The sequence below is a fragment of the Pleurodeles waltl genome, chromosome 3_1 (assembly GCF_031143425.1).
Source record: "Pleurodeles waltl isolate 20211129_DDA chromosome 3_1, aPleWal1.hap1.20221129, whole genome shotgun sequence".
Classification (NCBI taxonomy): Eukaryota; Metazoa; Chordata; class Amphibia; order Caudata; family Salamandridae; genus Pleurodeles; species Pleurodeles waltl.
Window position 1 is genome coordinate 1,786,497,518 of NC_090440.1, and position 27,918 is coordinate 1,786,525,435.

A 27,918-nucleotide genomic window follows, 5' to 3' on the forward strand; every position below is an offset into this window, starting at 1 on the left:
TCAATCCTGGGATGGGTCAGCCATCTGGGAGAGATAGAGATCAAAAGCATCTGATTTCCGGAGGAGTCTGGGCTCCACATCCACCTGTTAGAGCTTTGTGCGATCCGGCTAGCATTGAAGGCATTTCTTCCCTTTGTCAAGGGGAAGATGATGCTGGTGTTCACGAACACCACCACCTCCATGGCGTTCCAGTTCTTGATATCTGTTTGGCTGCAATGTGGGCATCCTTGCACACGTTTACCAAACCCTACTGCCTGGACAGACAGGTCTTTAGGGACGAGTGTTTGGGCCGTTCGGTCCTGCAGGTCTTCCTAGTATGATTTTAGTTCACAGACCCACCTCCTGGGATGATATTGCTTGGATATCTATTCAAAGGTAAGGAATCTGCAACTAGAAGTCTATATCAGATGTACAAGTTATTTACCTCCGGTAACGCCTTATCTGGTAGAGACATATTCTAGTTGCAGATTCCTTACCGACTCACCCATCCTCCGCGCTCTGCAAACTGATTTCTAGGAACAGGGACTCCCCCTTGAGGGTCTTAGTTTTGATACACTAGTAGTCAGTGTTCTTCATGGCTTTGCGCTTCCGACATGGAAAGTTGTGAAAGGAAACTAACGTCAGAGTGCTGGGGTGATGCCTATATAGTACCCGCGACGTCGTATCTGGCATGGACGACGGATCCAACTGACGCCTGGAGGAAATTCAAAAGTAAGGAATCTACAACTAGAATGTCTCTACCAGATAAGGCATTACTGAAGGTAAGTAACTTGTCCATTAACACCTGCATTTTCTAGGTGACAACCCAGATGTGAGGACGTAGATATAATGGGGCAGAGCTCCGTCAGTCACTAGTCCTGACAACCCAGAAACGAAATGGGTATTCATAAAAAACTTATGAATAGCTCTAGCAGCAAGCTAATGGTTATAGGGGGCCGAGTCATTTCCCATTGCATGTATATTGCTCTGTGGTTGACCCATCATGTAAACAACATTTCAACAGAGCAAATCAGAAGGGGGCTGATCGAAGGTTCCTTTCTCAATGTATGACTAGATGCACATGATCAATTAATCTTAGAGAAAATAATAGGTTAGTGACACGGCTAAAGCTAGACCAGACCTAAAAATGTATTCACTGCAGCACTTCTTTTACATCCTGCAATCATCATATGCGAGCACGTGTACTGGAGGGACTCTTGTTTTCTGTGCAGTCCTTTACTCGACTCTTGAGGGGGCTGTAAAGGGGGCCATGACTTTCCTTAGAACCAGGGTGCCTCTGCAGAGATAGTGACACAAAAGCTTCAGCTGCAGTGTAGAGCCTCATTATGAGTTGTCTGTTGTTTGGTGAAGAGATTGTGGGGGGCAGAGGACAGAATTTCCGACTCTGTTCAATCTCACCCTACCAGCTAACAAGAGTTATAAGTTATTGACTATAATGGGGAATGCAAATGTACCATGTCAACCCAAACTCCATGCCCAACAACCGACCCTTTTGTGATCCCATGTTCCACCTCTGCAGAGGGCGTTCTAAATAGGTTCTGCGAGTGCAAATTAATACAGATCCTGATATGAGTGGCAATTTCATGCGTTAAGCAGTTTAATGTAGGTCAGCTTTGAAAACGTCAGACTAAGGGCCCGAGTTAGAGTTTGGTGGCAGATATCCCATCCACCGAAATATAAATCCCATAATAGCCTATGGGATTTACATTTCGGCAGATTGGCTATCCTCCACCGTTGTGACGGAGTAACTCCACCGTCAAACTCTAAATCAGGCTCTAAATTTTAAGGTAACATACAAATCAATTCTTCCCTCAACTCCAGTTCATCAAATAAAAATAGGAATATAAATGTTTTATTATTAGCCAAGGACTGACCTCTTGGAAAAACAAAATTCATCTGAAAGCTATTTGAAAAGAAATCTATCTATTTAATTTTTGAGGTAGTTATTTTAATGGATGCTTCATCCTTCAGATTCCTTTCCTTATGAATATTGTGCAGGTGCCAGACTATATCCGGAATGCACTTTTACCAGCAGTGAATCTCCAGCACCGCCTGGGGTGCCACACTTCGCCAATCTCAGCTGCAGTTACCTCTCGGTGTGGTGATGTCTTACTATATATGACGCTAACTGGCAGGCTTCTTTCAGTTTCTGCTCTTCTGCACGTCATTGAGATGGGTCCGGAGAAGGAGCGGCTCGCGGCAAACAGAAGGGGGCTAACTAATTTAAACTAATTTTTAAAAAAGCACTTACCTTAATGCCTCGGGCCACTCCGCTCTCAGCCTGCCCTCCGGCTAATCCTGATGCTGCTCAGAGCATGTGTCATAATACGGTTTGTGGCGGTCTACTGGCGTGGAGCTGCTGCTGGCAGCAGCGCTACCTTACCGCCATCCGCCGGCATGGCCACAGCTGGAATTCAGCCATCCTTCTGGCAAAATTACGGCTACGGTCATAATTTGGCAGACAGGTAGTAGCCGCGGCGACTGTATTTTGGCGGCCGTCGCCGCGGCTGTAAGCAGTTTTTACCGCCTATGTTATTATGAGGGCCTTTAGCGTTTATTGAATTTGCATATAAGCCCTATCAAGTGATATTGTTTGTTTTTACTTTTTAACATTTTCATAACTAGATTCTTAATTTCATTTTGTAGGTCATTGTGTTCAATTTGAGTCCGCACTTTCTGCATCAGCAAAACCCTACAAAATTGAGCCGATTGTGAATTTATGTAAATTTCTAATGAGGTGAGTTAATCTTTTTTGTTATAAGTTTTCTATGTACTGTAAGATTTGTGGGTCGATTCCAAAGGGAACCATTTACAATAGGCAGTGTTATTATTTTAAATGTTTCATAAAAGTCATTGAAATTGTCACCTCACTTGAGACAGCATTGCGTTGGAAGAATAAAGTAGCGTCTAGAATTGGGCTAATTTCTGACACTTTCCAGTTCTTCAATCATTAAGACAGTTTTTTTAAATATTTATATTAATTAAAGGAAGGGATTGGATGGGAAAGGGTTCTTTATTGGCAAACACTTCATATCACCTATTTAGTACAGGTCATAAACTAGATTGGACAAACATATGGCTTTGGATGTTCAGTTCACTTTACCTGCAAGGTAGTTACCATATTATTCACACAACAATAGACAATGTTCTACTCCAGTTACACTGATAAAGTGTACTTATTTGTAAAAGGCACGTTTCTGCACCAATGTATTTATATCTATTTTAGTGAAGCGTTACTGACCACAGTTGTGCCATCTCGAAGTCTTACAAAGAAAAGATACAGAACAGCCCTTGTAGGCATCTCCATTCTGAGCATAGGCCATGAACCCCATTTGGGTAAACGTTATCCTTATGAGACATGTGCTTTATCCATATTTAACTTATAAAAATGGTTCTGTAGAACACATACTAGGCATAAAAGAGTTAGGTGCCCAGGTAACTTCCAGGACAAATCCCGGAAAATGAATTATTATTATTATTATCATTATTGAAATGATTATAATATGGGTGCTAATTGCGCCTCTTGTTAGTGTTTGCTTATAGGAAATTGTGCAGTCACACACCACACATTCTGAACTTGCACAGCACGGAAACCACATTGTGAGGATTTGGGTGGATTCTAGGGTATGGCTGTGTAGACTTATCGTGTTTTACATGTGCAAAAACTGTTTTGGGCCCAGTCAAGTTCTTTTGAAAAACCTTTAGCTCAGCCCTGGATAGCTGTTACCAAACAATAGAATAAGAAAATCACATGACACAAAAAAATCTGGCACCTATTTATAAACATAGGTTATTTTTTAAAATTTTTTGTTAGAACTTAGATCTCTAGTTGGTAGTTGTTTGCACCCTGTCCAAGTAGGGACCCTCACTTTAGTCAGGGTAAGGGAGCCACACAGCTAACATAATCCCTGCTCACCCGCTTGGTAGCTTGGAATGAGCACTTAGGCTTATCTCAGAGGCAATGTGTAAAGTGTTTGTACACACACAGAAAAAGTGAAAACACTGCAAACGTACTCCACACTAGTTTAGAAGAATAGTCAATATTGAATTGAGTCCAAAACAACAAAATTCCAAAATACACAAGTAAAGATACATATTTTCAAACATAAACTTTTAGTGAAGAGCTAAGAAACAAAATAGTTCCAACTAGGGCTATCACTCTGTCTTGACGGAGTCATTCCCAACAGCTGTGAAGGCTGGTCAAAGAGTCACAAGGACCCGGGTACAGTACCTTGGAAAACGATGAGGAAACAAAGACTTTGCACGGAGTCGGAGAGGTGAGTTTCGCTGGAGCCGGTGCAACATCGATTCCTTACTGCTATCGGGGAGGTGCAGGCGTTGGTTTCTTACTGCTAGGCAGGGGAGGTGATGCGATGCGGCTTCAGTTCCTTACAACAAGGCGAGGTCAATCAATCCAGCAGGTCAGAATACGAGGCGTCGACTTTGCGTCGCAATCACACCACTGGAGCCATAGGTGCTGCGGCGGATTCATAGTCGAGTACCATAGACGTTGGTGACACGGCACTCAGGGCTCGCACTGTGGCGGGACTTTGGAGGTGCTGCTGCAGCATCAGGCCTGCGGCCGCGGTCACGCTTGTTGCACTCAGTGGGGACCACAGCTCCAGTGCAGGCAGTGGCACAGAGTCAGACAGCAGTGCTGGTTCCGAAGTCGGTCTGGAGTTGATGTGCTTAGTTTTTTCTTGGTTGCACCAGAACTCATTTCCCAGGGCCCATGAACTGAATTTGGCATCACTTGGCAAGTCAGGACTCTCCGCAAGAGAGCCCTGGTGCTGTCAGATGAAGTCTTTGATGTCCCTGAGACTTCTTAACAGGATCCAAGCTCAGCCCAAGCCCATGGAGATCCTTTGGAAGCAGACTGTAGAAAGCATAGTCCTGTCCTTTAATTCCCAGGACAGAAGCAGCATGCCAGCACAGCAAAGCAACAGGCAGAGTGGCAGCCCCTCCTGCAGCATCCAGCTCTTCTTCCTGATGGAATGTCCTCAGTCCCGAAGGATTCGAACTATGTGGCATCAGAGGTCCAGTACTTATATCCATTTCTCTCTTTAAAGTAGGCAAACTTCAACGAGAAGTCTTTATAGTGCACAAGACCCTGCCTTTTTCTGCCCTGGCCCCAGACACATTCCAGGGGGTTGGAGACTGCTTTGTGTAAGGACAGGCACAGCCCTATTCAGGTGCAAGTGTCAGCTCCTCCCACCACTGTTGCTCAGGAAGACCCATCAGGATATGCAAGGCACACCTCAGCTCCCTTTGTGACTGTCTAGAGAGAATTCATAAACAGCCCAACTGTCATCCTGACCCAGGTGTGTATTCCACAGGCAAGCAGAGGGACAGAATGGTTAAGCAAGAAAATGCCCACTTTCTAAATGTGGCATTTTCAAACTTACAACTTAAAAACCAATTTCACCAAAAGATGTATTTTTAAATTGTGAGTTCAGAGACCCCAAACTCCATATCCCTATCTGCTCTCAATTGTAAATTAGACTTAAAATATATTTCAAGGCAATCTCAATGTTACCCTTTGGGAGAGATAGGCCTTCCAATAGTAAAAAACTAATTTTGCAGTATTTCACTATCCGGATATGTAAAACATACCAGTAGATGCCCTGCCTTTTGAATACATTGTTTCCTGGGCATGGGACTGCCTTGGGCCTACTTGATGGGTGACTTACATGTAGTAAAAGGGAAGGTTTGGGCCTGTCAAGTGGGTGCATTTGCCAGGTCAAAATGGCAGTTTAAAACTGCCCCCACAGACACTGCAGTGGCTTTTACAGTGCTGCTTGTGTGGGTGACACAATCAGTGTTGCAGACCAGACCCACTAATAGCATTTGAGTTATAGGCCCTTGGGCACACATGGTGCACTATACTAGGGACTTACTAGTAAATTGGATATGCCAGTCATTGATAAACCAATACAGTTTAGAAATAGAGCACTTGCATTTTAGCACTGGTCAGCAGTGGTAAAGGGCTCAGAATCCTAAAGTCATCAAAAACGAAATTCAGCACAGGTTCAAAAACTGGTCAGAAACAAAAAGACTGGGAAAACCATGCCAAGAGCTGACAGGTCTAAAGAATGTATAGAGTCCAAGATGGACAAAAACCACCAGAGGGTTCCAGAGATATTGAGTTTCAAAGGAAATATAAATCTCCATACCTTTTAAGCACAACCGCAAACAAGCATTGGTATCTGTACATTTTGGAAACTTTTGAAAAATGTGTAAGAGTTTTGTTCGGGTACTCTGGCCCTACTAGGGTGACCAAATCCAACAGGAAGAAGGTCAGGGATGCAATAAGGAGTATTTGAACAATTACCTGATCACCAAAGTGTTATCCAGTTCAGTTGTTGACTTTACATCCCGACCTCCATAGAATTTCCTGGTCCTGATGCTGAGGATGCAGGAGATAGAGGATGCTCAAGGATACTGTGAATGCTGTGCAGTTGACAAGGATGTCCTTGCAGTTATGCCTTGGTCCACAAGTCAGGTGGGGCTACTTTGGCCACAGAGGTTGGGGTCCCTTGGAGAACGTTTTGAGCAGAAGAAGTCCAGTTGCTGCTGGACTACCACTCTCCGTCCACAGTGGCCCCAGCGATATCCTTTGGTGAAGGCTGGTGTCCCTCTTGGGTGACCAATCTGAACTCAGATGACACTCCTGGGTCTGACAGGTTTGGGTGCAACGTTTGGCTTTCGAGGATCAGTGTCTTGGGGTGCCCAGCCGCGGTTATTGGCGAGTCTCCAGAAATGGCTACTGATTTGCTGAGTTGGACTAGTTCAGCTTTGATGGCCTTGGTGCTGGTTTCAGTGGGTCAACTGACTGACCCTTGGAGTCACTTCTTTGGACTGGGGGTTGGGAGCGACTTTTGCTCAAGACAGAAGCCACAGGCACAGTCCTTTGTTTGCTAGCCCAAGGTGCGGTCATGCAGACGGTACAGCCTCTCTTGGCCAAGTCCAGAGGTCACTAGGACAGTCCTTCTTCAGTCCTTTCTCCAATCTGTAGTGATCTGAGGCTCAGAGGGCCAGGAGTGCCATGTTTATGCTCAGAAAGTGTCCTGATGAGATGATGTATTCACTAGCCAATGGGCTACCAGGATCCTTCCTGCCCTGTGACGGCTTCTGGCTATGTGTGACATCTAACAATCCAGGAGTGCACTGCTCTACCCAGTCCCAAGATGTATGAACCCTTTCCTGGATGTTAGGAGCTTGGTAGTGGCTACCTGTGGGCTACACGTCATTGGGAAAACCGCTTTGGGCACTGATCTCCCCTCTCTGTTCCCACCGCCAGCCTGGCACCCTGATCCACGAGGCAACCCTTCAGAAGTGTAATCACCATTTGCCCACCAAAGGGGGTTTTCTCCTTTGAAGGTCACCTTTTGGGCCAACATCCTGAGGTGGCTTCCTGGAAGAGGGTGAAAATACCTCCTTCTGTAGCAGGCTGCTATTGTTGCTGAGCCAGGACGTTATTCACACCACTCCCTACGAGGGCAGAAGACTGTCTGGTGGTCAGTGACCGTGTGAAGCCCTATACAAACTGGGCTGCAGAGTGACAACTTTCTAAAAGTTGCTTTTCCATAAAAGTGACAGTATATTTGACTTGGGCATCAGGTCGTGTTTAATGATACAAATAATTTGATATCTTGAAGTACCCATTTTGTTAGTCCTATTCAAGAGTTAGCTGGGCTGAGTGGTCAGCCAGTAACTCTGTGCTAGCCACTGGTGCTACTGATATCTTGAAGTACCCATTTTGTTAGTCCTATTCAAGAGTTAGCTGGGCTGAGTGGTCAGCCAGTAACTCTGTGCTAGCCACTGGTGCTACTAACTCTTCCACAGCAAAAACGTCAATTTGTAAATTTTGCTGGTAGGGCATATAAGAAAAATACATGTCCTTAAAAATATACAGCTCTTTGCCTTAGGGCTTGGTAGGCCTTTCTTAAGGGAGACTTACATATATTGTTAAGGAAAGTGGGGGCTTTGCCATTGAGTTAAATGGCAAAGTCGAACTAGGAATTTTAAAACTACCCTTCCAGTCTGCAGTGCCAGGCTGGGAGCCATTCCATACTTTGTCATACACAGGATAGCACAATGACTGTCCCTTACTTGCCCTAGGGACCACATACTAGAGACTTATAATAAGGCAGTCTCTGCAAATTGGAGCAGACAACAGAATATATACTTTGTAATGGATTAGAATACTGGCACTGAGTTCTGGTCAGTGCAGTCTCAAAGCCGAAAAACCAGCAGCATCAGTCCAAAATTGTGGCGGTGAACATGCAAAAACAGGCATTTCCTTACACACATTATTACCCATTTGGAGGTGGCTAAATTGGAATGGTGCCATAATTAAATCCTTGTTAAATACTGCACTAGTTGCTGTCTGCATTTACTGGATGTGCAGTTGCCTCCTGGTTGAGTTTATTTTTTTAATGAGCCCCTAGTTATTCTTCTCCTCTGCAATGCCATTGTGCACTGAAACGTTATGCAAAATGTAAATTTGTGGGTGAAAATATCACCATACATGTTCCACCGTAGAATAATTTGATGTTTTTATGCTACAGAGAAATATAGAGCACAATATTATTATTAGTATGACATGCTATTGCTGTCAGAGCTTGGCTATTTCACATTGTCTCAAGGAATGTGTTACAAACTGGAGTCTGTTTTGTGATTATTTGAGTTGGATCCTTAGTTGTGTGGATTAAGTTAATATGCTTCTTTTTGCACGTTTGGTTCTATGTATGTTGTACAGTTTTGTGTTTTTGGTGTGTGTAGGTGGAGGCAGCGCGTAATTTGTAAATTAAAACGTGCCAGTGCCCAAAGCCCTCTTCTTAAACACACGGCTCTTGCAATTAAATGTGCAAACATGCAATACTGAGGCAGCGCAATCCTAAAGCCATCTTGGGCCTCTTTAATACATTTACAGCCACTCACCGCCTCTTCAGCTCACTCTTTCAGCTTTCTGCTTTCTCCCTTTGTGACTTTTTTTGTTTTTCTCTTCCTCCGTCTTTCCCATATGTGTCTTTTTCTTGCAGTAAACACTTGAGACAGAAAAATAAGAGCTGGCCCTGAAAAATAAGAGCTGGTGCCCAACACTGGAAACAACAAGCTCAAATTAAGCACTAGGTGGAGGTCTTTACCAATTTGGGTGCATGTCTTCTAGGGACTGCTATGTGCATTGTTTGGCTTGACATATGTTTCTGAAGCAATTGACAGCATGGCATCTGTTAGGGTCTAGGGTATCCATTTCATTCTGACTAGAGTGTTTTTTATATTGTCATAGAGTGGTATGGTACTGTATGAAGAGTCAAGAATTGTGAGCTAAGAAAGATTCAACTATATGGTTCCTTCGAGCTATGTTGGCAGTGTATGCATTGTTTTGACTAATGTTGGTCTGTTTGTTATCTTGTTTGGTTAGTATAATTGTTGGTACTTTGGCAAGCATCGGGATACCCAACTATATGGAGTACCTGAGGTGTGTTGGCTGTGTGCCTATGGTTCTATCTAATGTGTTCTCTTGGATATAGTGTATGCACACTGGCTTATAAGCAAATAGCTGCACAATGGCCTTGTACAGTGTACATTTTTGCTTGTGGGACATTGTGTCCAAAGTGATTTTTTGTGTGCATTTGTGTAAGGTAGAAAAATGTCACGTGGATGGATTTGTGCTGCATTGTGCAAACCAAGCCAGAATGGCAATGTGAGTGTTTGCCCTAAAAGAGCATAATCACAGTAAAACTAGCCCATTAATCCAATTTGTGACATAAGCAGCACCTTTTCAAGACAAGGATATGTCAACAACTCTAAATTTACCCCTAAAGAACATGATTACAACTGGAACAACAATGACAGTTGGTGGCACATGCAACCTTTTAAAGATTGAGATGGATTATACTCTCCTTGGGCTGAGATTGGCTAATTTCAAAGTCTTGTTGGTGCCCTGCTGTCCTGGTGCAGAAGGGTCTCAAATGTAGAAATACTTCAGTTGGGTGATATCTAAAACTGTAGTCAGGCTTGCATCCTGCGGGCCCCGCAGTGTGACATGAAAGGGTTGGAAGGTTACTGGTCTGCTAGAGCAAAACTGATTGGACCCGCTTATATTATCCCACTGCCCTTACTCCTCCATGAAAGTTCACATCTGTGTTGTATATCCTAGGGTCCCTTGTGGTGCTGTATGTAAATGAGGTGGAATATTCCTTTGATCCTTGACTTTCCTCTTGGAGCTCACTTTCAGTTTCAGTAAGGAATGACCTTTTAGGGCCAGTGAACAAAAGAAATGTAGAACAACCAGTTTTGTGGCAAGGAGAAACATCCCTTTCTTACATTGGTATGGCCAGGATACCAGCATAGTATTGATTTGGGAGGAAGTGCTTTTTCAGTTTTAAAAGAGCAGTTCTGTGCAAAATGTTTAGAGAAGATCAAGCCAGGTAACTGCCCCCAGTACTACTCTGAAACAGTCCAATGCCTCTCACTCCTCCTTGAACCTCCTCTCACCCATAAGAAGTGGCCTTTGATACTAACAATTAGATGACACAGCTCCGCTAGTTTACTTCTCAAACTCTGTGGTTGTACGATTCTCTCACCTCATCAGATATTCACCCAACACAGATAATTCCCCGCAAACCTCCCACAACTCGCTCTTCCTCAATCAATTTCTTCTCCGGCCAGCCTTCCACTACATATCATTTCACTCTTTCCAAAGTAATGTATTTGCTTATCACTTCACCCCATTCCTCGTAGTCATTGCAAGTTTTTCTTCCCCGTCTGTTCAAGCCACACTCAACTCCTCCCATTATCCTCTGGAACCTCACACAGCGGCAGGGGCAATTGACTTAAGCAGTCAGTTGCTTTGTTATTTATACCAGGTAGATACAGAAACTTGTTGTTATAATCCATATGTCATTTGTATAACCTGGCAATCCTCTGGGTAGCCATTAACAACCCTTCAGTGAATAACAGTTTTACAAGAGGTTTATGATCGCATCTGAATAATACATTGAAACCCCACACAAAGTTCCTAAAATGCTGAAGACCCTACACCACAGCTAATGTCTCGCTTTCTACCACCTAGTAATGTTCCTCTGCTGGAGACAATGTTCTAGACGCAACAGCCACAGTCAGTTAATTGCCACACTTATCTCGCAATACTGCTTCAATTCCTTTACAGCTTGCATCGTTGGTGATCATGCACTTATTGATAGGGTCAAACCATGGGGAGCATTCACCGTACCTATCTCCTTTTTGATCAAATCAAATTCTTCCTGCATTTTCTCTGACTAGTCAAACTTGCTCTTGTTCTTCAGCATTAGTCTCATTCCAAAAGTTTTTTCTGAAACATTTTTTACAAATTTGGAATAAAATTCTACTAGGACTGTAATCATCCTTCCTATTTGGTACTGTTGCGACCCATATAGCACTCAACAACTCTCCCTTTGGTTTTATGCTATCCTTGCTTACCACATGTCCTAAATAGTTCAACATTTGATCCCCAAACCTTCATTTAGAAAGCTCTGCTGACAACCCATTTCCCTGTAACTTAGTTAACAGCCTTCTCAAAAGGCGATTGTGTTGATTCCTCCCCTCTCCCATCACTAGTATGTTGTCGTGAAAAAATACTGTTCCTTCAGATCCATTAAACAGGGTGTGCATACGTTTCTGAAAAATTACAGCTGTGGAAGCTAATCCAAACGGCATTCTTGCAAACCTGTAACATCCTGTGGGTGTTAGAAATGCAGTTAGCGCCTTACTGTCAAGGTGCAAACAAACCTGGTGCTAGACTGAGCATACGTCTACAGATGAAAAACATTCCATTCCCGCTGTCATGGCCAACATTTGGCAATGGAAACCTCTCCATAATGTTTTCATTCAGGTACCTGAGGTCCACACATAAACAAATCTTCCCATTGGATTTCCTTGCCATGACTAAGGGGGAAATCCACTCTGGTTCCTCAACTGTTTCCAGTAAAATCTCAATCTCCACATTCACCTCCCCGCTTACCGTCCAAAGTAGATATCTCATTTTATGTACTTTAAATTGAGGGGATTCCTCATAAGGATTATTCTAAAAATATTTTCCCAGTTACCACTCTGCTGCCAACCACTAGCACCTGCTCTGGGCGATTAGGGTCCAAAATTATGTCTAGAGCTCTTTGATCCATCCATCCGTCCCAACACTGAAGGTCCTTCCTCCGCCACATACAGTTTTCCCATAGTCCTTCTGGTCTTAAACTCACAGCTGTCTGGCCTATAGCCAACCAGTCGAATGGGTTCACCAGTGATGCTCTCTGGTGCAATATCCGTTTGTAACAGATGAGTACCCAATGGTCCTTCAAACTCAAATCTTGCAAAACAACATAGACTGGTACATGCTGGCAGAAAAACAGTTCTATGCAGGCAGAGGATGCTCTAAGATCCTAAGGGGGGGTGAGGGGGGCAATTGTGGGCAGCCTTATAGGAGAATGCATGTAACTATTTAAAATGTACTTAGCCTCAGACCGTATAAGGGTGGAAGTTAGGGAATAGAGGAAGTTTATGTCTTCATGTGGTATGCTGAATTTACCACGTTGATTACTCTCCATACCAGAGCACCATTGGTAATGTGTTGTATTTCTGTGTTTATAACCAATAAAAATATATTTTTTAACAAAATTGTGGCTGATCACATCAGTGCTTACGCGGGATGCAGCTTACTGCTAGTGGCAAAGAGTGGTTGGGCAACAGTGTGTAAGGAGCTGTGGGCCCTTGCAAAAGTTAATAAATCAAACAATAAAAGAAAAAAGTTTGTTTTTTTTAAAAGAAACAAAGCATAGTTTTCAGATCAGATGTCTCTCTCACCGCCAAGTTCCTGGCTATAGTAAGTTTGGAAACGTTTAATTCAGTGACTATCCATAGCTTTGCATATTTGGGTTTCCTGGCCCCCTCTCCTCCCCCAATTATTTAATACAATCACTTTAGGGGAAAAAAAGTTTATCACCCAATGACTTGTATCTCATATTCCTTTACCTGTTCCCAAAGTTGCTGTATTTCGGGACAAGACCATAAAATGTGAAAGAAACACCATCAGCTTATCAGAGGGGAGTGCTGAGCATTTGTTGTACCCACAGAGTCAATAAATAAGAGACACACACTAAAATAATTCTGAGACCAATTTAGGAAAATAACACAGATTTTTATGTATATTCAGACACCAAGATCATTGATATTGGGTAAATACTTTAGACCAGAGGTTCCCTATCTGTGGTCCGCAGCCCCCCAGGGATCTGCGCCACATTCCTAGGGGGTCCGCAGGCCAGGGCAGGCAGGAAGGCACTTCTCCAGCTGGGGCCTCTTGAAAGAAACACATGCAAGTTTTTTTTAATATTTATTACTTAATTTGTGCAGCAGTTTTAAAAGCACTGCAAAGTTCCTTGTACATCAAGCAGCTTTCTGGCAAAAATAAAGTGTCAAGATAACTCTGGTGATTAATGTACCTGCTGGAGAGAGATGGGAGTTTTGTCTAGTGGCAGTTTTGACTTACCTAAGATAGCGCAGATGGTTAATTTGCCTGCTACAAAGAACATATATCACGCAAAGAACAGTATTTTATGTGCCTAGCACAGTGGGTTACTGCTTTTGTCATAGAGGTTATTTTGTTATTGTGCAGCTCATAAATTACAATCGTAATCTAGCACAGTGAGCTAAAAACTGCCATCAAAGAGCTGCATGCAAACTGCATGGTCCAAATTAGAAAGTTATGTTTTTAACCCAGTCTTTCATTATCATTATGCTGCTAAAAAAGGTTTGCTTGCGTAGAAATGCATTTCTATTATTAAAGTCAACTCTAACAGCTGTGTTGTGTTCTAAATCCTGAGTTTGTGCTTCTCCAGACCAAGCACTCTTAGAAAATGCCTACTAGTATGGATGACATGTGAATCCTACACCTTGTAGTCCCCTGTAATGGACTCCGACACCCTACACTGGTATGAGAGGTGATATAAAAACAAATGAATTACATGTGACAGAGAGATTATGGAGAGATGAGAGGCCCTTATGGTTTTACTTCCTTTCCCCACCACGTATTTATGTGAAAAAGCTTTCTCCTATCTTATGTACCTAAAAAAATTAAATCAGAAATCACTTGGGAAATGTAAAATCTGACCTGAGGATTCAGCTTTCCTAAATAAAACTAAACATTGGAAAGTTAGTTGCCGTGATGCAGCACCAACTTTCCCATTACATTTCTTTGATTTTTGCTTATTTTTTTAATATAAAAGAATTATGTCTTTAGTAATTCGAATATTTGTTTGGTGTATACTTGTTTGTGCATTTAAATCATACAAATTGCTTGAGGGTCCCCTGCTTTCAGTAGTCATTCAGTGGGAGTCCTCAGGAGTCAAAAGGTTGGCAACCACTGCTTTAGACATTATAGATTTTACAAGAAAACAGTAAAATTAGCAGAGCTGTCAGATTTGAGGCATGAGCCTCGAACACGGTAATGTTATCCTACTGGAGAAACATATAATTGCGAGCATTTCTTGAGGGTGCCTTTTGGGACTTAAGGTGCTTAGGGGCCAATGTCTAAAAAACCATCAGCAGTTCGGTTTTACCTGCCCGGGTGAGTCCCGGTGCAGAGGTGCAGGTCGTGTTGGTAGCCTTGAGCGCTACACATTAAAGTCAATGGCAGGGTACCTAAAAAAGAAACTCTGCACGTGGGGTCTTGGGGACAAGTCCAGCAGAACCTGGGGAGGGAAGAGGAAGGGCTCGGCTGTTGAGGGTCTCTGGAACACAGGTGGTCTCGGGTGCAGAGATATTTTATCCGGCTGGTCGCTGGAGTTAGAGGCTCTCACTTAACTTTGGTGACCTGGAGAGGGAGAAAAAACAGGGCAGCAGGGCCACTCTCATCAAAGTACTCATGAATCCTGACGTCCCTCGAAGGCAGGCTGGTATCGGCTGTGTCCTAAATTGGCATGCAACAAGCTTTGATAGTTGCAAGGGCTCCCAGGGTATTGGTGCTGAGAGGCTCCCGGAGGGGTCAACATCTCAACACTTGGTGAAAGTGATGGATCTGACTTCCTGGACTCATTGCAACCTATTCCTAGTGAGTTGCTTCCTTGGTGAGCCCGATGGCCAGCAGGACAAAGTACCAGATCGGTGCTGTGGTGTCTGCAGACGCAGGGGATGGCTCCTCCATTCCAAGGGAGATGCTGCTTGGTTGTTGAAGGGTAGAACAGTCCTCCAAGAGTTTGGGGAGGCTGTTCAGCTTCTGCACGAGTCGGTCGTTATGATTGTCGTGGTGCAAACAGCTGGGCAGGATTTCGTTCAGGACATAATTTCTCCCGACTACGGCTCTTCATTATCATTCTTTTGGTTCCCAGTAGACAAATCTGAAGTCCTGTTGTCACTGGACCCCTAAATACTGAATTTAGGGATGTTTAGGGGAGTGCAGAGTAGTAGCCAAAGGGCTATTTACCTCTGGGGTGATTACACCCCCTAAGTGACCACTTCCTGCGGAGAGTGGGCATATTCCTGACTCAGAGTTCCCAGTTTACTCAAAAACAAGATGGTGAAACCCTTCCTTGAGTGTCCATTTCAGGTAGCCCACCTTAGGGGTGTGACTAGCCTAGAAGTGCAACACGCCTCCTAAATATCTAATTTCCAGCCTGCTCTCGTGCCAAATGGACCTTAAAGCAGGGGGTGCATTCCCTAGGACTAGGGGAAGCCAGGGTCATATAACAAGGGCGGAAGGGGCTTTGAAGCCTCTGGCTGATATGCTAAATCGCTAGCCATCCTGCTGGAGGAGGTGTGATCACCTTCCCCCAGGGCAGGCATTGTTTCTGGTCAGAAACTCATCTTTTGTGGCAGGCCAGTCGATACCAGTCAGTCAGCACACTGAAACTAATAGGTTTTCAGAGGGCACCTCTAAGGTGCCCTCTAGGTGCATGTCATAATATATCTGATACTGGCATCAGTATAGGTTTATTCTTTTCTACCAAACACCAGTATTTTCAGTGAAGCCATTATGTAGCTGGGTAACTCTTAATGACCATGTCCCTACAATGGCCTCCTGAACACTTGCAATGTATAGAAAAGGAACCTAGAATTACAGGGGCCTATGTGCCTATGCAGGTGTGCCCTCACATATAATACAATGCACCCTGCCTTAGGGCTCTAAGGCCTGCTGTAGGGGGTGACTTACATATATCATATGCAGTAGGCATTGGCATTGCACACGAGGGGTATGAAATGTGTTTTCAAAATGGCTTGCACCATTTCACGCATTCTGCAATGGCAGTCTGCATGTGTTTGAATGTCGGACCCTTAGGATTGCATAATACATGCTGCAGCCCTTAGGGACCCTCTTTAGTGCCCATGCCCTGGGTACCAGAGGTACCATTTACTAGTGACTTACGGGGGTGCTAAAGTCCTTGCTAATAGGGTTACAATTAGACATTACCTTGTTTTAAGGGAAAGAGCACTGGCACTGGGGGCCTGGTTAGCAGGGACCTAGTGCACCATCAGGCAAAGAGCATCAGTTCTAGGGCAAAATGTGGGGGTGACCATGTCAAAAAGGGCATTTACCTACACCTGTTTGATATGAATTGCTAAGGCATAATTAGTCTGTATTTATTTAAAGGTCTTAGAATCCACCAGTTGATATTCTTGACAGAAACTGTCTAGGGATACTGTTTCGTCCCCTGATGATAATATCTCCCAATTTACTGATGCCTATAAAATCCCACCTCAAGAATCCCTTAAAGTTGCTCAGTTCTGGAAGGGTGTCACTATCCCATAGGAGTGTCTCTCCATTGAGTAGTCCCCTCCAGCCTAAAGATTTCATAACGTCCTTCCCCGCTAACACTACTGTTTTGGTGTGAACCGGTAGTGTTACTGGAACTCTATTTCTGTATAGTAGTGATGAGTAGCCTCTACTTCACACTGCAAGTCTGTCTGTCGATTGCATGTCTGTTGTTTGGAGGCTCGTCCTGTTGTGCAAACACCTAGTCATTAATGATTGCCAGCTGTGTGGCCTAATAGTATTTTTTAATGTCTGGAAGTGCTATACCGCCAGCATACACCCCTCATGTCGGTTTCATAAAGGCAATGCAAGGCAGCTTCCTGTGCCACAACAATAATCGAACTCGAGTCTCCAGTTTCTTGAAGAAGTTTTCAGGTATATTAGACGGACTGTTCTATAAAGCATGCAAGACCTTGGACAGGGAAATCATTTGAAACATGGCAGCTGGACCCATCAGCGAGACTGGCAGAACCCTCCAGTGATAGAAGTCACTTCTAAGTTGATCTGGCTGAGTGTACAAGTTATGGTCAAGAAAAGTATCTATGTCCCTATTAATGTAAATTCCGAAGTTTTTGGCAACTCTGCATCGAAGCCTGTAGTGGGCAGTTCATCGACATTCTCAGTACAGAGTTGCCCCAAATTATTGTGTCCTTGGACCACCTCCCAAACATTTCAAAGACATGGAGGGTTCCGGGGATAGTTAATTCGGACTGTGCCACATAAAGCAAGACATTATCAGCAAATAGCGATATTCTTTCATCCCATGTGTTCTCCCATCCAAGACCTCATATCAGTGGGTTTAATTTGACCCATACTGCCAGGGGCTCCAACTCCAGCACAAATATCAAGGGTGAAAGCAGACACCCACGTCTAGTCCCTCCTTTTTAATTTAAATGGCCCTAACAGAGTTTCGTTCACTCGTACATTGGCCATCGGTGTCTTATATTGGAGCTCTACCGACTTCCCAAATTGGGGCCCCGGCCCCATCCCCTCAAGGACTCCGAATATATACTTTCACTTAGGGTGGCAAATGCCGTTTTGGTGTCTAAGGACATCACCATGGCTGGCTCCTGTACATTATGCGTATCTCCCAAATAGCTGTACGCTCTACACAAGTTAAGCTTTGTGCCTCTGTTAGGCATATTCTGTGACCAGGCATCTTTGAATGGGCTTTCACATTTTTTACTGTTAAAGTATTTGTTTAAAGCGCTCAGTGGTGGATGCTTATATCTGTGCATATATATGTGCACAAAAGGCCATCTTGAAACGGTTTTTGTTTTACTTAGGAAAAAATTATTTTAAGATAGACGCCTGTCATATATGTGCACTGTTAAGCAGACATCTTGAAAACCCAAGATGACCGTCCTTGCAAGGGCATGCATGAACACACACAGACTCCAACTTAGAATGTTTTTTGTTATAGATTTCTGTTAATTTACTATTTGCAGTTTGCTGATATGTTACTTTGTTGGAATGGTCAACTAATAATAAAGTATAGCCTGGGAAACAAACATTGGCCAAAGACTGTGGGGCCAAGGCCAGATTTTTTTACATTGACAATGCTTGTTTGAACTGAGACTGTGGAGTTATGGAACAGAAGAAGCATGTAGTAACTTTTAGAATTACAAACACATATTCCATAATGAAATTAATTAGCTGCGTGCTCGGTTTGGATATCTAGAAAACATAAATGAATGTGACTGTTCAGTGGGTCGCCGGTCCTAGCTTTATTTTGCACACATTGTAGCCATTTGCTTGAACTTTCAATTTCGTGTATTTGATTTATACCAAAAAAGACGATGCAACTTTGTTGTTTTTTTTTTTTTTTACAGGTATGGCTGGTTTAAAGCTACATGGTACAGCTTGCCTCTGTGGACCCTTGACACGGTTATTCAGAGTGCTCAGGGTGTGTGGTTTCCACTTGTGTCCTTAATTCTGTTTTTCTTTGGGATAAGCGTTGCCTACTGGTGTGGAATATTGTTTAATTTTTCTCTACGATGTCTCTCCTACTTGTGGATAGCTCTGAAAAGGTAAATAGAAAATGCCACAATGCTATATTTCTGGTTTAAAAATGCTTGTTTATAATTCGTTTCTTTTAAAATTAGAGTTTATTTGAGAAATTTAGTAACAGTGAACTATGAAAATGTCTAGAAACTCTTAAGGCTGACAAATACCTGAAGCGATTGTTTTTATTCACTTTTTAAAAGGAATTCTACTTTTATTACGGCTTTCAATGTGAAAGAAAAGCAGGATGATCAGTTGTTAAATAAATGATACCCATTTTCAGAAATGTCTACAGCGTGTTTAACAGCACAAACATCTTTTCATAAATCTATAGAAATGATGTACCTACAAATGGGAACCATGATTTCAGGGATTTTAGTGTTCTAGAATTAAATGCGGATGTAATTTCTCAAGTGAGTAAAGAGAGCTAAACTTCCCTGCAGTCCGCAACCCTCTGTTTAAAACATTGGTGCTAATTTTGTATCAGTATCCGCATATGAATGTACCATCAACTGCATCTGCTGCTACCGCTCAGGTACTGGATTTACCTTAACCTCTTCCTACGACTGTTCATGGCTTTTCTATTAAAAAGTGTTAGCTGTATAGTCATACATACATATGCTAAAACTGCTCAGTAGTTTGCGTATGGTTGAGGCCAATGCTCGAGTTGAATGATGATGCCCCTGGAGCAGAAGTAGGTTTATAGACAAGTAAAATCTCCTTCATTGTATCAAACAAACAGAACAGCTTAAAAATAATTGGTTAAAATGTGTAACAATACTGACAACAGTTCAAAAACAATCTAGGCAAAACAATTAAATGATACATAGGAAGGCATACTATGGAGTAGTTAAAAGAACACAAAATACATTACCTACTTGTTTGAGGAAAGCGATCAACTGATCGACATAGCATTTTCTGTGAATTGTCTAATACAAACAACCTGGAATATATTCCCTTGGATACCTCAACCATACTATAAGAAACTCTTGATATTCTTCAGCTCTACTGTAATTCGGAAAGCTTCACTCATTCCTCTCCAACTTCACTTCAAACCTGTTGGATGTGGCAAGAAAGCTATAAATAATAAAAACTCATTTGGTAATAGTCATGATTAGTGTAATGCATCATGTAGTGTTCGCTTAGTGTGATCCTGTGAATCTCATGAATGTATCCCACCTCAGCTGTGTAGCACCAGACGCTCTGAAACTTGTAGATGTACCCCCTGCTGATGTAACCTGTATCCTACCCCAAGATACAACTCTACTGAAGGTCCATCTCTGTTAATCTTTTCCTCGGCTAAATCATACGTAGGGAAGTAACCAGATAAATACAGAGTGTGTAAAATATCATGGTTTGTTCTGGGACTATCACTCATGTCTGAGACCAATGAAGGCAGTAGAACCAGCAGTAGCAAATATCCAAGAGGATCTCGCCCCTGTCTTAAAATTAGAAATGTTTGCTACATTGGTGCTATTCAACCTTCTGCAACATGTGGCGCAGTAAACAATGACATTTTTCTACAAGAGCTGAGAAAATTTATGGGAATCTCAGGTACTGCAATAATTAAGTTGAACCAGCCCTTCCTCCACATTGAATCTCCCATAAATTATGATTGGTTCTGCTGAATCCTGGAGACCAGCAGATTCATTTCTTGTAACCTATGATTCATCTTTCTGCTCACTGGCATAGTTAATTAAAGAGCAATTTCCTTTGTATGCTGAAAATCCACATTTCCATCTCTCCCTTGATAATGCATAATCGTAACCTTTGCTTGTGAGAGTTTGGCTTTGGGTAATGTTAAAAATAAAGCTTTTCCTTCTTACTTTCCCAAATATTGGGTTTCAATCAGCCTTGATAAAGCAAAATAAATAAGATAGTGTGTAATCTGTGATTCATGCCTAACGATGTCCCCAAACATAATTGTCAGTAATCCAATTCTGGAAATATGGTACCACTTCTATAAACTAACCAGAGAGTGGACCTTACTTGAGCCTTAGTTACTGCAAGAGTGGATTACTGTAGTCACTTTTTTTACTGGTCTTCGCCACAGCTCTGATTGGAAGTCTACTAACAGTGCAGAATCAGGCAGCTCGGCTGACTTTATTATGAGAAACAAAACACTTTACAGCCGTAACAGCCATTCGGTCCTACCACATGGAATTTAGGGTCAGTTATTTCTCCCAAAAAAAACACACTGGAACAAGGTAAGTGATAGTATTTCTCACTTCATTACATTCTGGCTCGAACGATCTGTTTCACCAATTTCCATACTGACTGGCAATACATATTCATGAGACAGAAACACGAGTCAGTTCCCTCGGAGTCGAGAGACCCAGACTTTGGGTTACTGTAAATCATGATTTTATCGCACATTCATATTCCTTTTTTTTTAAACACTCCTAAAACATAAACTGTTCTATCAAGCCTTCAACTGGGAATTTGTCATGCAGTGACCGAGTACCATATAGGAGCCACACCGTCATTTCTGCCTCAAATTCTGTTCAATTTACACAATATGCTGTAGTTCATACTTTTCCACTTTTACTTATGACACAATATAGGAAGCACTTTGTTTACATTAGGGGCTATTTTAGCATCGATATGATGTCTTGTGGCTGCCTCAGAACTCATACGCTGAACTGTAGAGAGAACTGAAAAAAAAATAGTGACATTAAGTATACGCTGCAAATTACAAACCTTACCATTGTGCACCTAGGTGATCAACAGGGATACAAGCTGGAAGTTAACATCAAGGAGATTTTTCATTGAGATCACTTTCATGTTCTGCACTTGAATGCAGTCTATTATAGATAACAATCAATGGGTCAATTCAGAGTTTTTCCTACCCACAGACTCTTAATTTTTAACAATGCAAATTATATTGACCGAACAGATTACAAATGAAAATAGTCTTAATTCATACTGTCAGATTATTTTATCTTGGGAATGTTGTATGATCATGATTTCCTCTTTAAAAAATTCTTTATTTTAATAGGAAGATGTTGACATTTTTGCTAGTTTTTCTTTAGACAGAATAAAAAGTGATACCTTTTAATAGCACTAACTTTGGCTTTTTTTTCCTGCAGACCCACAAAACTTTATGAAGACAACAGAATGATTACGCCTCAAAGATTGGGTTTTTCCACATTCTTAGCTTTTATTAGTTTGACCACCTGTGGGGCATTTGCACTGCTCATCGTAAGTCTTCAGTACATGATTAAGGTAATGTCACATTTAGAAACCAAAATTGTACTGACATATATACTGTTGTTTTACGGACCAAGAAAATTAGCCATACTCCCTCTCCAATTCTGGAACAAATACTCCCACCATATTCAGAAGTACAATCAAGACCCTGGGCCTGATTCACAAATATTGGTATATGAGTAAGCATGACTTAATCTTGTAGTATTCCTGAAAGTCAGAAGCACTACGAGAATAAGTCACAGCAGAGTGGTTAAAATTGCCCCCACTGATTCTAATACAAAACCAAGTAGTTACTACTCCTCCAGCCTATATCTATACCATGCTATTGACAAACACTTAAAGACACCTGATGCGGGACGATGTGCACATTTTAATGAAGAGCTTATTCCTAAAAGGCAATCTTTGTGTGATATTAAAGGTGACCTGGCTTAGATATCCTTGTTTGATTTAGTACAGCTACAAATACATATAATCCAGAATTGCTGGTTCTCAATCCATCAGGAAACCAAGAGCACAACAGTTTACGGAGATATTATTTTAAAAGTCTTGAAAATGTCAGCACATTGTGACAAGCTGAGCTTGTAGCAAGAATAATGATATTAGCTACATGAATCACAATAAAACCTTGCAGAACAACTTGGCATCAAACTTGAATTTATTCATCCCTTGTCTAAACGTATCTTTCTATCAATATTCATGTGGCCTTCACAGTACTCAGTCTCTCACTTTTAATAGGACATTCATGTGTCCCCTGCATCAGAAATTTTCTCATCAACTAAATATAAATGTGTACAGTCTCTGACAATTCAGTGGGTTAACAGAGATACAATTTAATTTTGTCTTGCTTCACTCGCTGGAGGCTTAGTATGTGTATGGTATTCAGTGCGTTTGGGACAGCTTTACACTTGTATCAGGTAAGACTACAATTGTGTGACTATTGAACGTTAATTCTTTATTGGTCTTTTAATATGCCCTATAAAGAGTGGTCTGTCCTGACTATATATGTGAAGAAGAAAGACATTTTTTTTTTAAACAGATCTTCATACAATGATCTTGCATAGTCAGTAATGTTTATAACAAATCGTGTTGGGCTTCATAGTACCTAAGTTAAGTGGAGTTTCCTTGAAGTCTATCATTGTTGATGTTTCTTTCTCATACTATGATAGAGAAACAATGAATATATAACATTATATTCATTGTATCGCTTTTTTTTTGTTTTGTCTGTTTTCCCTGTAGATGCACTATTTTAGCTTTCCATCATAAACACAACAATATAGATTATGGTAATCATGCTTAGTGGACTTTTGTGGTGTCCTGAGTGGAATACACACGATTCATACAGTATTTGCCCCTCCTGGATCTCCTGTTTATTGAATAGTTGGATTCTAGCTATCTTGTGGCAGAGGCTCACCACTGTACATCTCTCAGCTCTGCTCGTTGAATGTGTATGTATGCCCTCTGGCCATTCACTTTTTTTTGCCTAGATGTGTGTTGCTACATGAATGACACCTGACTCATGTCCCTCTGGACTCTGATGGGACAATCACTTAAAGTAATTGTCAAGATTGCTTAGCCTCATTTGCATCTTGGGTTGGCCTGAATCCACTTAAGCTAAACACTGAACAAACCAATGCCCTTATCTTAGTGAGAGCTACATCTTTCTTGTGCAGCACTTGGTGTCTGTCTTCCAAAGGTCGCTTCCTAGAACCAGATAAAGCTGTAAGGAACCAAGTTCAACATTGAAAAATATTTGTACCAGGGACCCCAGTCTAACATACTGACCTAATTATATTCGTGAAGCCTTTGCAGGGTCGGTGTCCCCTGTGGAACTTCTTGTACCAGTTTGTAAACTTAGTGGATGTAATGTAGGAATATTTCATTAAAAGGATACATTTTAAGTGCATGTGTTTTTCAAAATAGCAACATGTTTAGCTAAGGTGTGTTCTTTCCCTGTCTGACTCCTTTTAAAGAAACACTAGATACTCTAGTCTTGCTCACAAAGCAGGAAACAATCTCGTTTTGGTCTGATATTAATAGAAGAACACAGATAAATAACTCAGATTCATACACCTTTCAACATTTCCATTGAAATTGGGGAAGAAGGGCTATATTGTAGGTACATGCTATGAATGCTCAAATTGGCTAGAGCTCAGCCTCATGTCCCGTTTTTGGCCTAGCTGCGAAATTTGAGAGTGCCTTCTTAGAACGTGTTAGAAAGCGCTATTATTTTATTAGGATCAACACTTCTGAATCCCGTATGCTTTTCTCTAGCTCTGAGTCACCTTATTTACTACTCCTTTCTTTTCTTTGCATTCATGACATTTTCTTATAGTAGCTATTAATGAAATGGAGATGGCTCTTTTCAAATATTGCTCTATCTGTGCTCTGAAATTCACATTTCTGGGTTTACCTGTATTTAACATGTACTTGGCAGGCAAGAGTGACATTTAGTAGAGTTTCAAACAAAAGGTATTTTATTCTAAGCATTAACATGGGTTACAGAATAGGACGATTAGAAAAATGAAATTCTTGAAATCACTCCTACTGATAGAGACTTCAAGCTGCAGATTCCTAACCTTTTCAATATTCCCATAGTGTCAGACTGGATCTGGAAAATTTTCAGCTGTGCCTCTGTGCATTGGAAGGTGGCACCTTACGGCTCTATGCCTGAAATGACATCAGTTCCTTTCCATGCCTCCAGATATGGACCCGGAGCTCCCTCTTGTCTCTCTAAGACATTTATCTCAATTTTCATCTAATTTCTTCTGCAGTGTGCAAGGGATGTCACCCCCTAGATAAACAGGTTTCAAGCCCTGTAGGGTCTGTTGCAAAGATAACATCAATAGCTATGTCAATGATATTTTGTGTATTTGACAAACCCAGTATATGATGTGGGTTGTATACTCCTTGAATTCATCATCCCAGATCCAGAATTTCTCCACCTCTCTCATGCAAAGAAACACATGTGGTGGAGCTAATTTGGCTCCTATCACAGTCTGTTCTGTTTGTATAAAATACTTCTTATTGAAATGGAGTATATTATGGATGAGGAGGAATCACAGAAGGTAAAGAATCATATTCTGTGAGCTGAGATAATGTACTGATTGCATAGAAAGTGCTTTGTTAATTGCTGCAATGCCATGTTCGTGTTTGATGGAAGTATACAGACTGACAACATCAGTGGTGACCTAGATGTAGTTAGGCTGCCAATCCACATTGTCCAATTTGCTCAGTATTTCCTTTATATCCCTGATGTATGGGGGAGGTCTTTCATATATTGTTGTAGTTGCTTATCAATGTATTTCCCCACCTGTGAGCAAACAGAGTTGATTCCAGCTTCGATTTGACATTCTAAGTTGGGGGGGGGGGGAGGACCCTGTTGTTTGGGAAGTACATTAAATGGGGCCATTGTGGGGTGTTCAATGTATAATGCTGTTTTTCCTCAAAGGTTAGTAGTTGTTGGTTATACCAATGTTCCAATTTATTTTTGAGTTCCAAATAGATTTCTTTGGTGGGAGAGTGTGGAAGTTTCAGATAACAGGTACTGTCCTGTAGTTGTCTGGTTGCTTCTTTAATATAGTCATCCACATGTAGAGTCACAGCTTTTCCCCCTTTGTCAACCTCTTTGATGATACTATCCATATTGTTCTTCAGGTCTCCTAGTGCTTGTTGTTCCTTATTCGAAATAATGCTCGGTAAAAATCTCCTCTTCTGTGCTGATTCGACGCTGGTACGACCTCAGGCGATATGGTGCCTAAATTTGCCAGAGGCTCCACTTGACTTCCCTCTCCATTCTCTCTCCATTCCCTTTATGAGACTGACTGTGATCATGATTATAACCCGGATGATGAGTTTGCTGAGATAATTGGTACGAGGACTTGCAGGAGGCAAGTGGCCTCAATACCTCTTCAGCCATAGAAGAGTCCCACGCTATGGTGATGCGAAGGGAAGCCAAAGTACTTGACCTGCAGCTCTCAATTTTGGAGGTTAAAAAATAATGTCTTAACTTGAACTGGGGCAAACATTGACTGAGGCCTTCCTATCCTTCAACAAGGCTTATCTGATATATACTTCTAGCTGCTGATTCCTTACCTTTGAATTTTCCAGGCATCAGTCTAGATCCAGAAGATTTTCGTGAGAGGTACCCCTGAGTGCCGTCAGGTGACGTTGATCAGCTCTGCATGCATTGTCGGCATAGTACGCATCTGAATTACGTTAAGGTACCTATAAAGGTGCCAACCAGGCACACCAATGTCAGCTCTTTTCTTTCCACCCCAACCAGAGCTCATCTGGAGAAGAGCTACCCCTCTGTCCATTTTTGACTGGGTTTTTTTGAACTTTTGCTGAGAATTCTGTGAGGATTTCCTCCTGGTTTGTAGGATATCATCTAGAAAGATAGGATTCAAGCCCTGTGGAGCCTGTCATCGACTGATGTCGGTGACGGACCCCCATCCTGTCTGCCTGTGGTGCCTGGAGCACGGCCACGACTCAGTCATGCTCCGAATTCGGCGCCATGCACCCGAAGGCTTTGAGGAAGCAGTCCCTAAAGCTCATGGCAGGCGGCCATGTGACTCTGTGCAATTGAGGTCCAGGTCAAGAGGAAGGTCCCAAGACCGGTCGCGGAACCTAAAGTTGTCATCGCCCCATTCCAAGCCCTTGGGGATGATCAAGTAAGTTGAGGCACAAGAAGAAAAGCAATAAGTTGAAGTGGTCTTTGAATTTGCCTCGTCCATCAGCCTATGAGATGAAGGAGCGTCAACATTCAAGGCCTGGTTCTTCGGAACACACACCTGGGCCAACTCTGTGTCTCTTCTGCTTTCCAGGAGCCAGAGCGACACCGCCCAACTGAAGGAGTTTTATGAGGCAATGGCCCTCATTTTTGGGTGGGGGGAGGCCCCACCTGGTTCCGCGCTGGCGGCTTCAGTCTGTCCTCCTGTGGACTCCAGGGATCCATTTTTGGATCCAGACAGGTGCCTGTTGTACCAACTCGACCATCCCCAGTGCTGGTCCTGATGTCTTTGATCCTGGTTCCGCCGGCGCCCACTAGCAGTGCCAACCCCTGTTGTGATCCCCGACTCTGACATGGGGCCAGAGAGGTGTTGCACGACTCTGCATCTGGCACCAGCAGGAACCTTATGTCCTAGTTCGGAATCTGAGCCCTATTCCCGTGGGCTAGGCTTCAGGGAGGATTGGGAGGGGTTACTGGATCCTGCAGAGTACCAGCCCTACAGAGAAGACCCTGCTATGGACTGGTGTGAGGACTTGGGTGAAGTCAGTGGACTGGATACTTCTCCAGATAGTGGTCTGCTTTCTCCCCCTACCGTGGCTATGGACGAGTGAGCTTCATAAGCAATGGTGGTACGAAGGGCAGCTGAGGTCCTTGAACTTCAGTTGCTCTCGGTGACAGTCAAGGCTAACATCTTGAGAGAGGTGCTCCAACCAGGACTTTCCTCATCAGAACCCCTATTCCTGTTCAATGACGTCCTTACTGGTGTTCTTTTGGGGACTTGGTCCAAACCCAACACAGAGCCTCTCCTGAATAGTACAGTGGCCCGCTGCCACTGCCCCGCCCAGGAGACCTAAACTTCACCACCCAGCATGCCACGCTGAAGAGCTTGCTGGTCCAAGCCTCAACATTCCAAAGCGCAGCCCCTTTCCCAAGCCATACTCGCCCTCAATGCGCCCCTCTCCATTAGATAGGGGATCCAAAAGGCTAGACTAATTGAGGAAGAGGTTATTTTATTCTGCCAGCCTTGCATTGCAGTCTGTGAACTCCGCATGTCTTTTGGGCCCTTACTCCCACACTCTGTCGGACACGGTTGCGCAAGGGCTACCACAGGTCCACAGGTCCCTGAGGATGCCTGGACCTTACTCTCTCAGGCTGTTGCTGATGGGAGAGATGCAGCAAAGTTCACAATATG

The 27,918-nt window shown here is 42.6% G+C and overlaps 1 protein-coding gene across 5 annotated transcripts in view; it reads left to right on the forward strand.

Moving 5' to 3' along the window:
- PGAP1 (post-GPI attachment to proteins inositol deacylase 1) overlaps positions 1-27,918 on the forward strand; it is a 764,579-nt gene that overhangs the window by 582,403 nt on the left and 154,258 nt on the right. For all 5 annotated transcript variants that reach the window (XM_069225850.1, XM_069225846.1, XM_069225848.1 and 2 more), the window contains 3 exons: positions 2,647-2,737; positions 18,616-18,813; positions 21,877-22,012. In XM_069225850.1, coding sequence (XP_069081951.1) covers positions 2,647-2,737; positions 18,616-18,813; positions 21,877-22,012 — 425 coding nt within the window. The remainder of the gene's footprint in view (positions 1-2,646; positions 2,738-18,615; positions 18,814-21,876; positions 22,013-27,918) is intronic.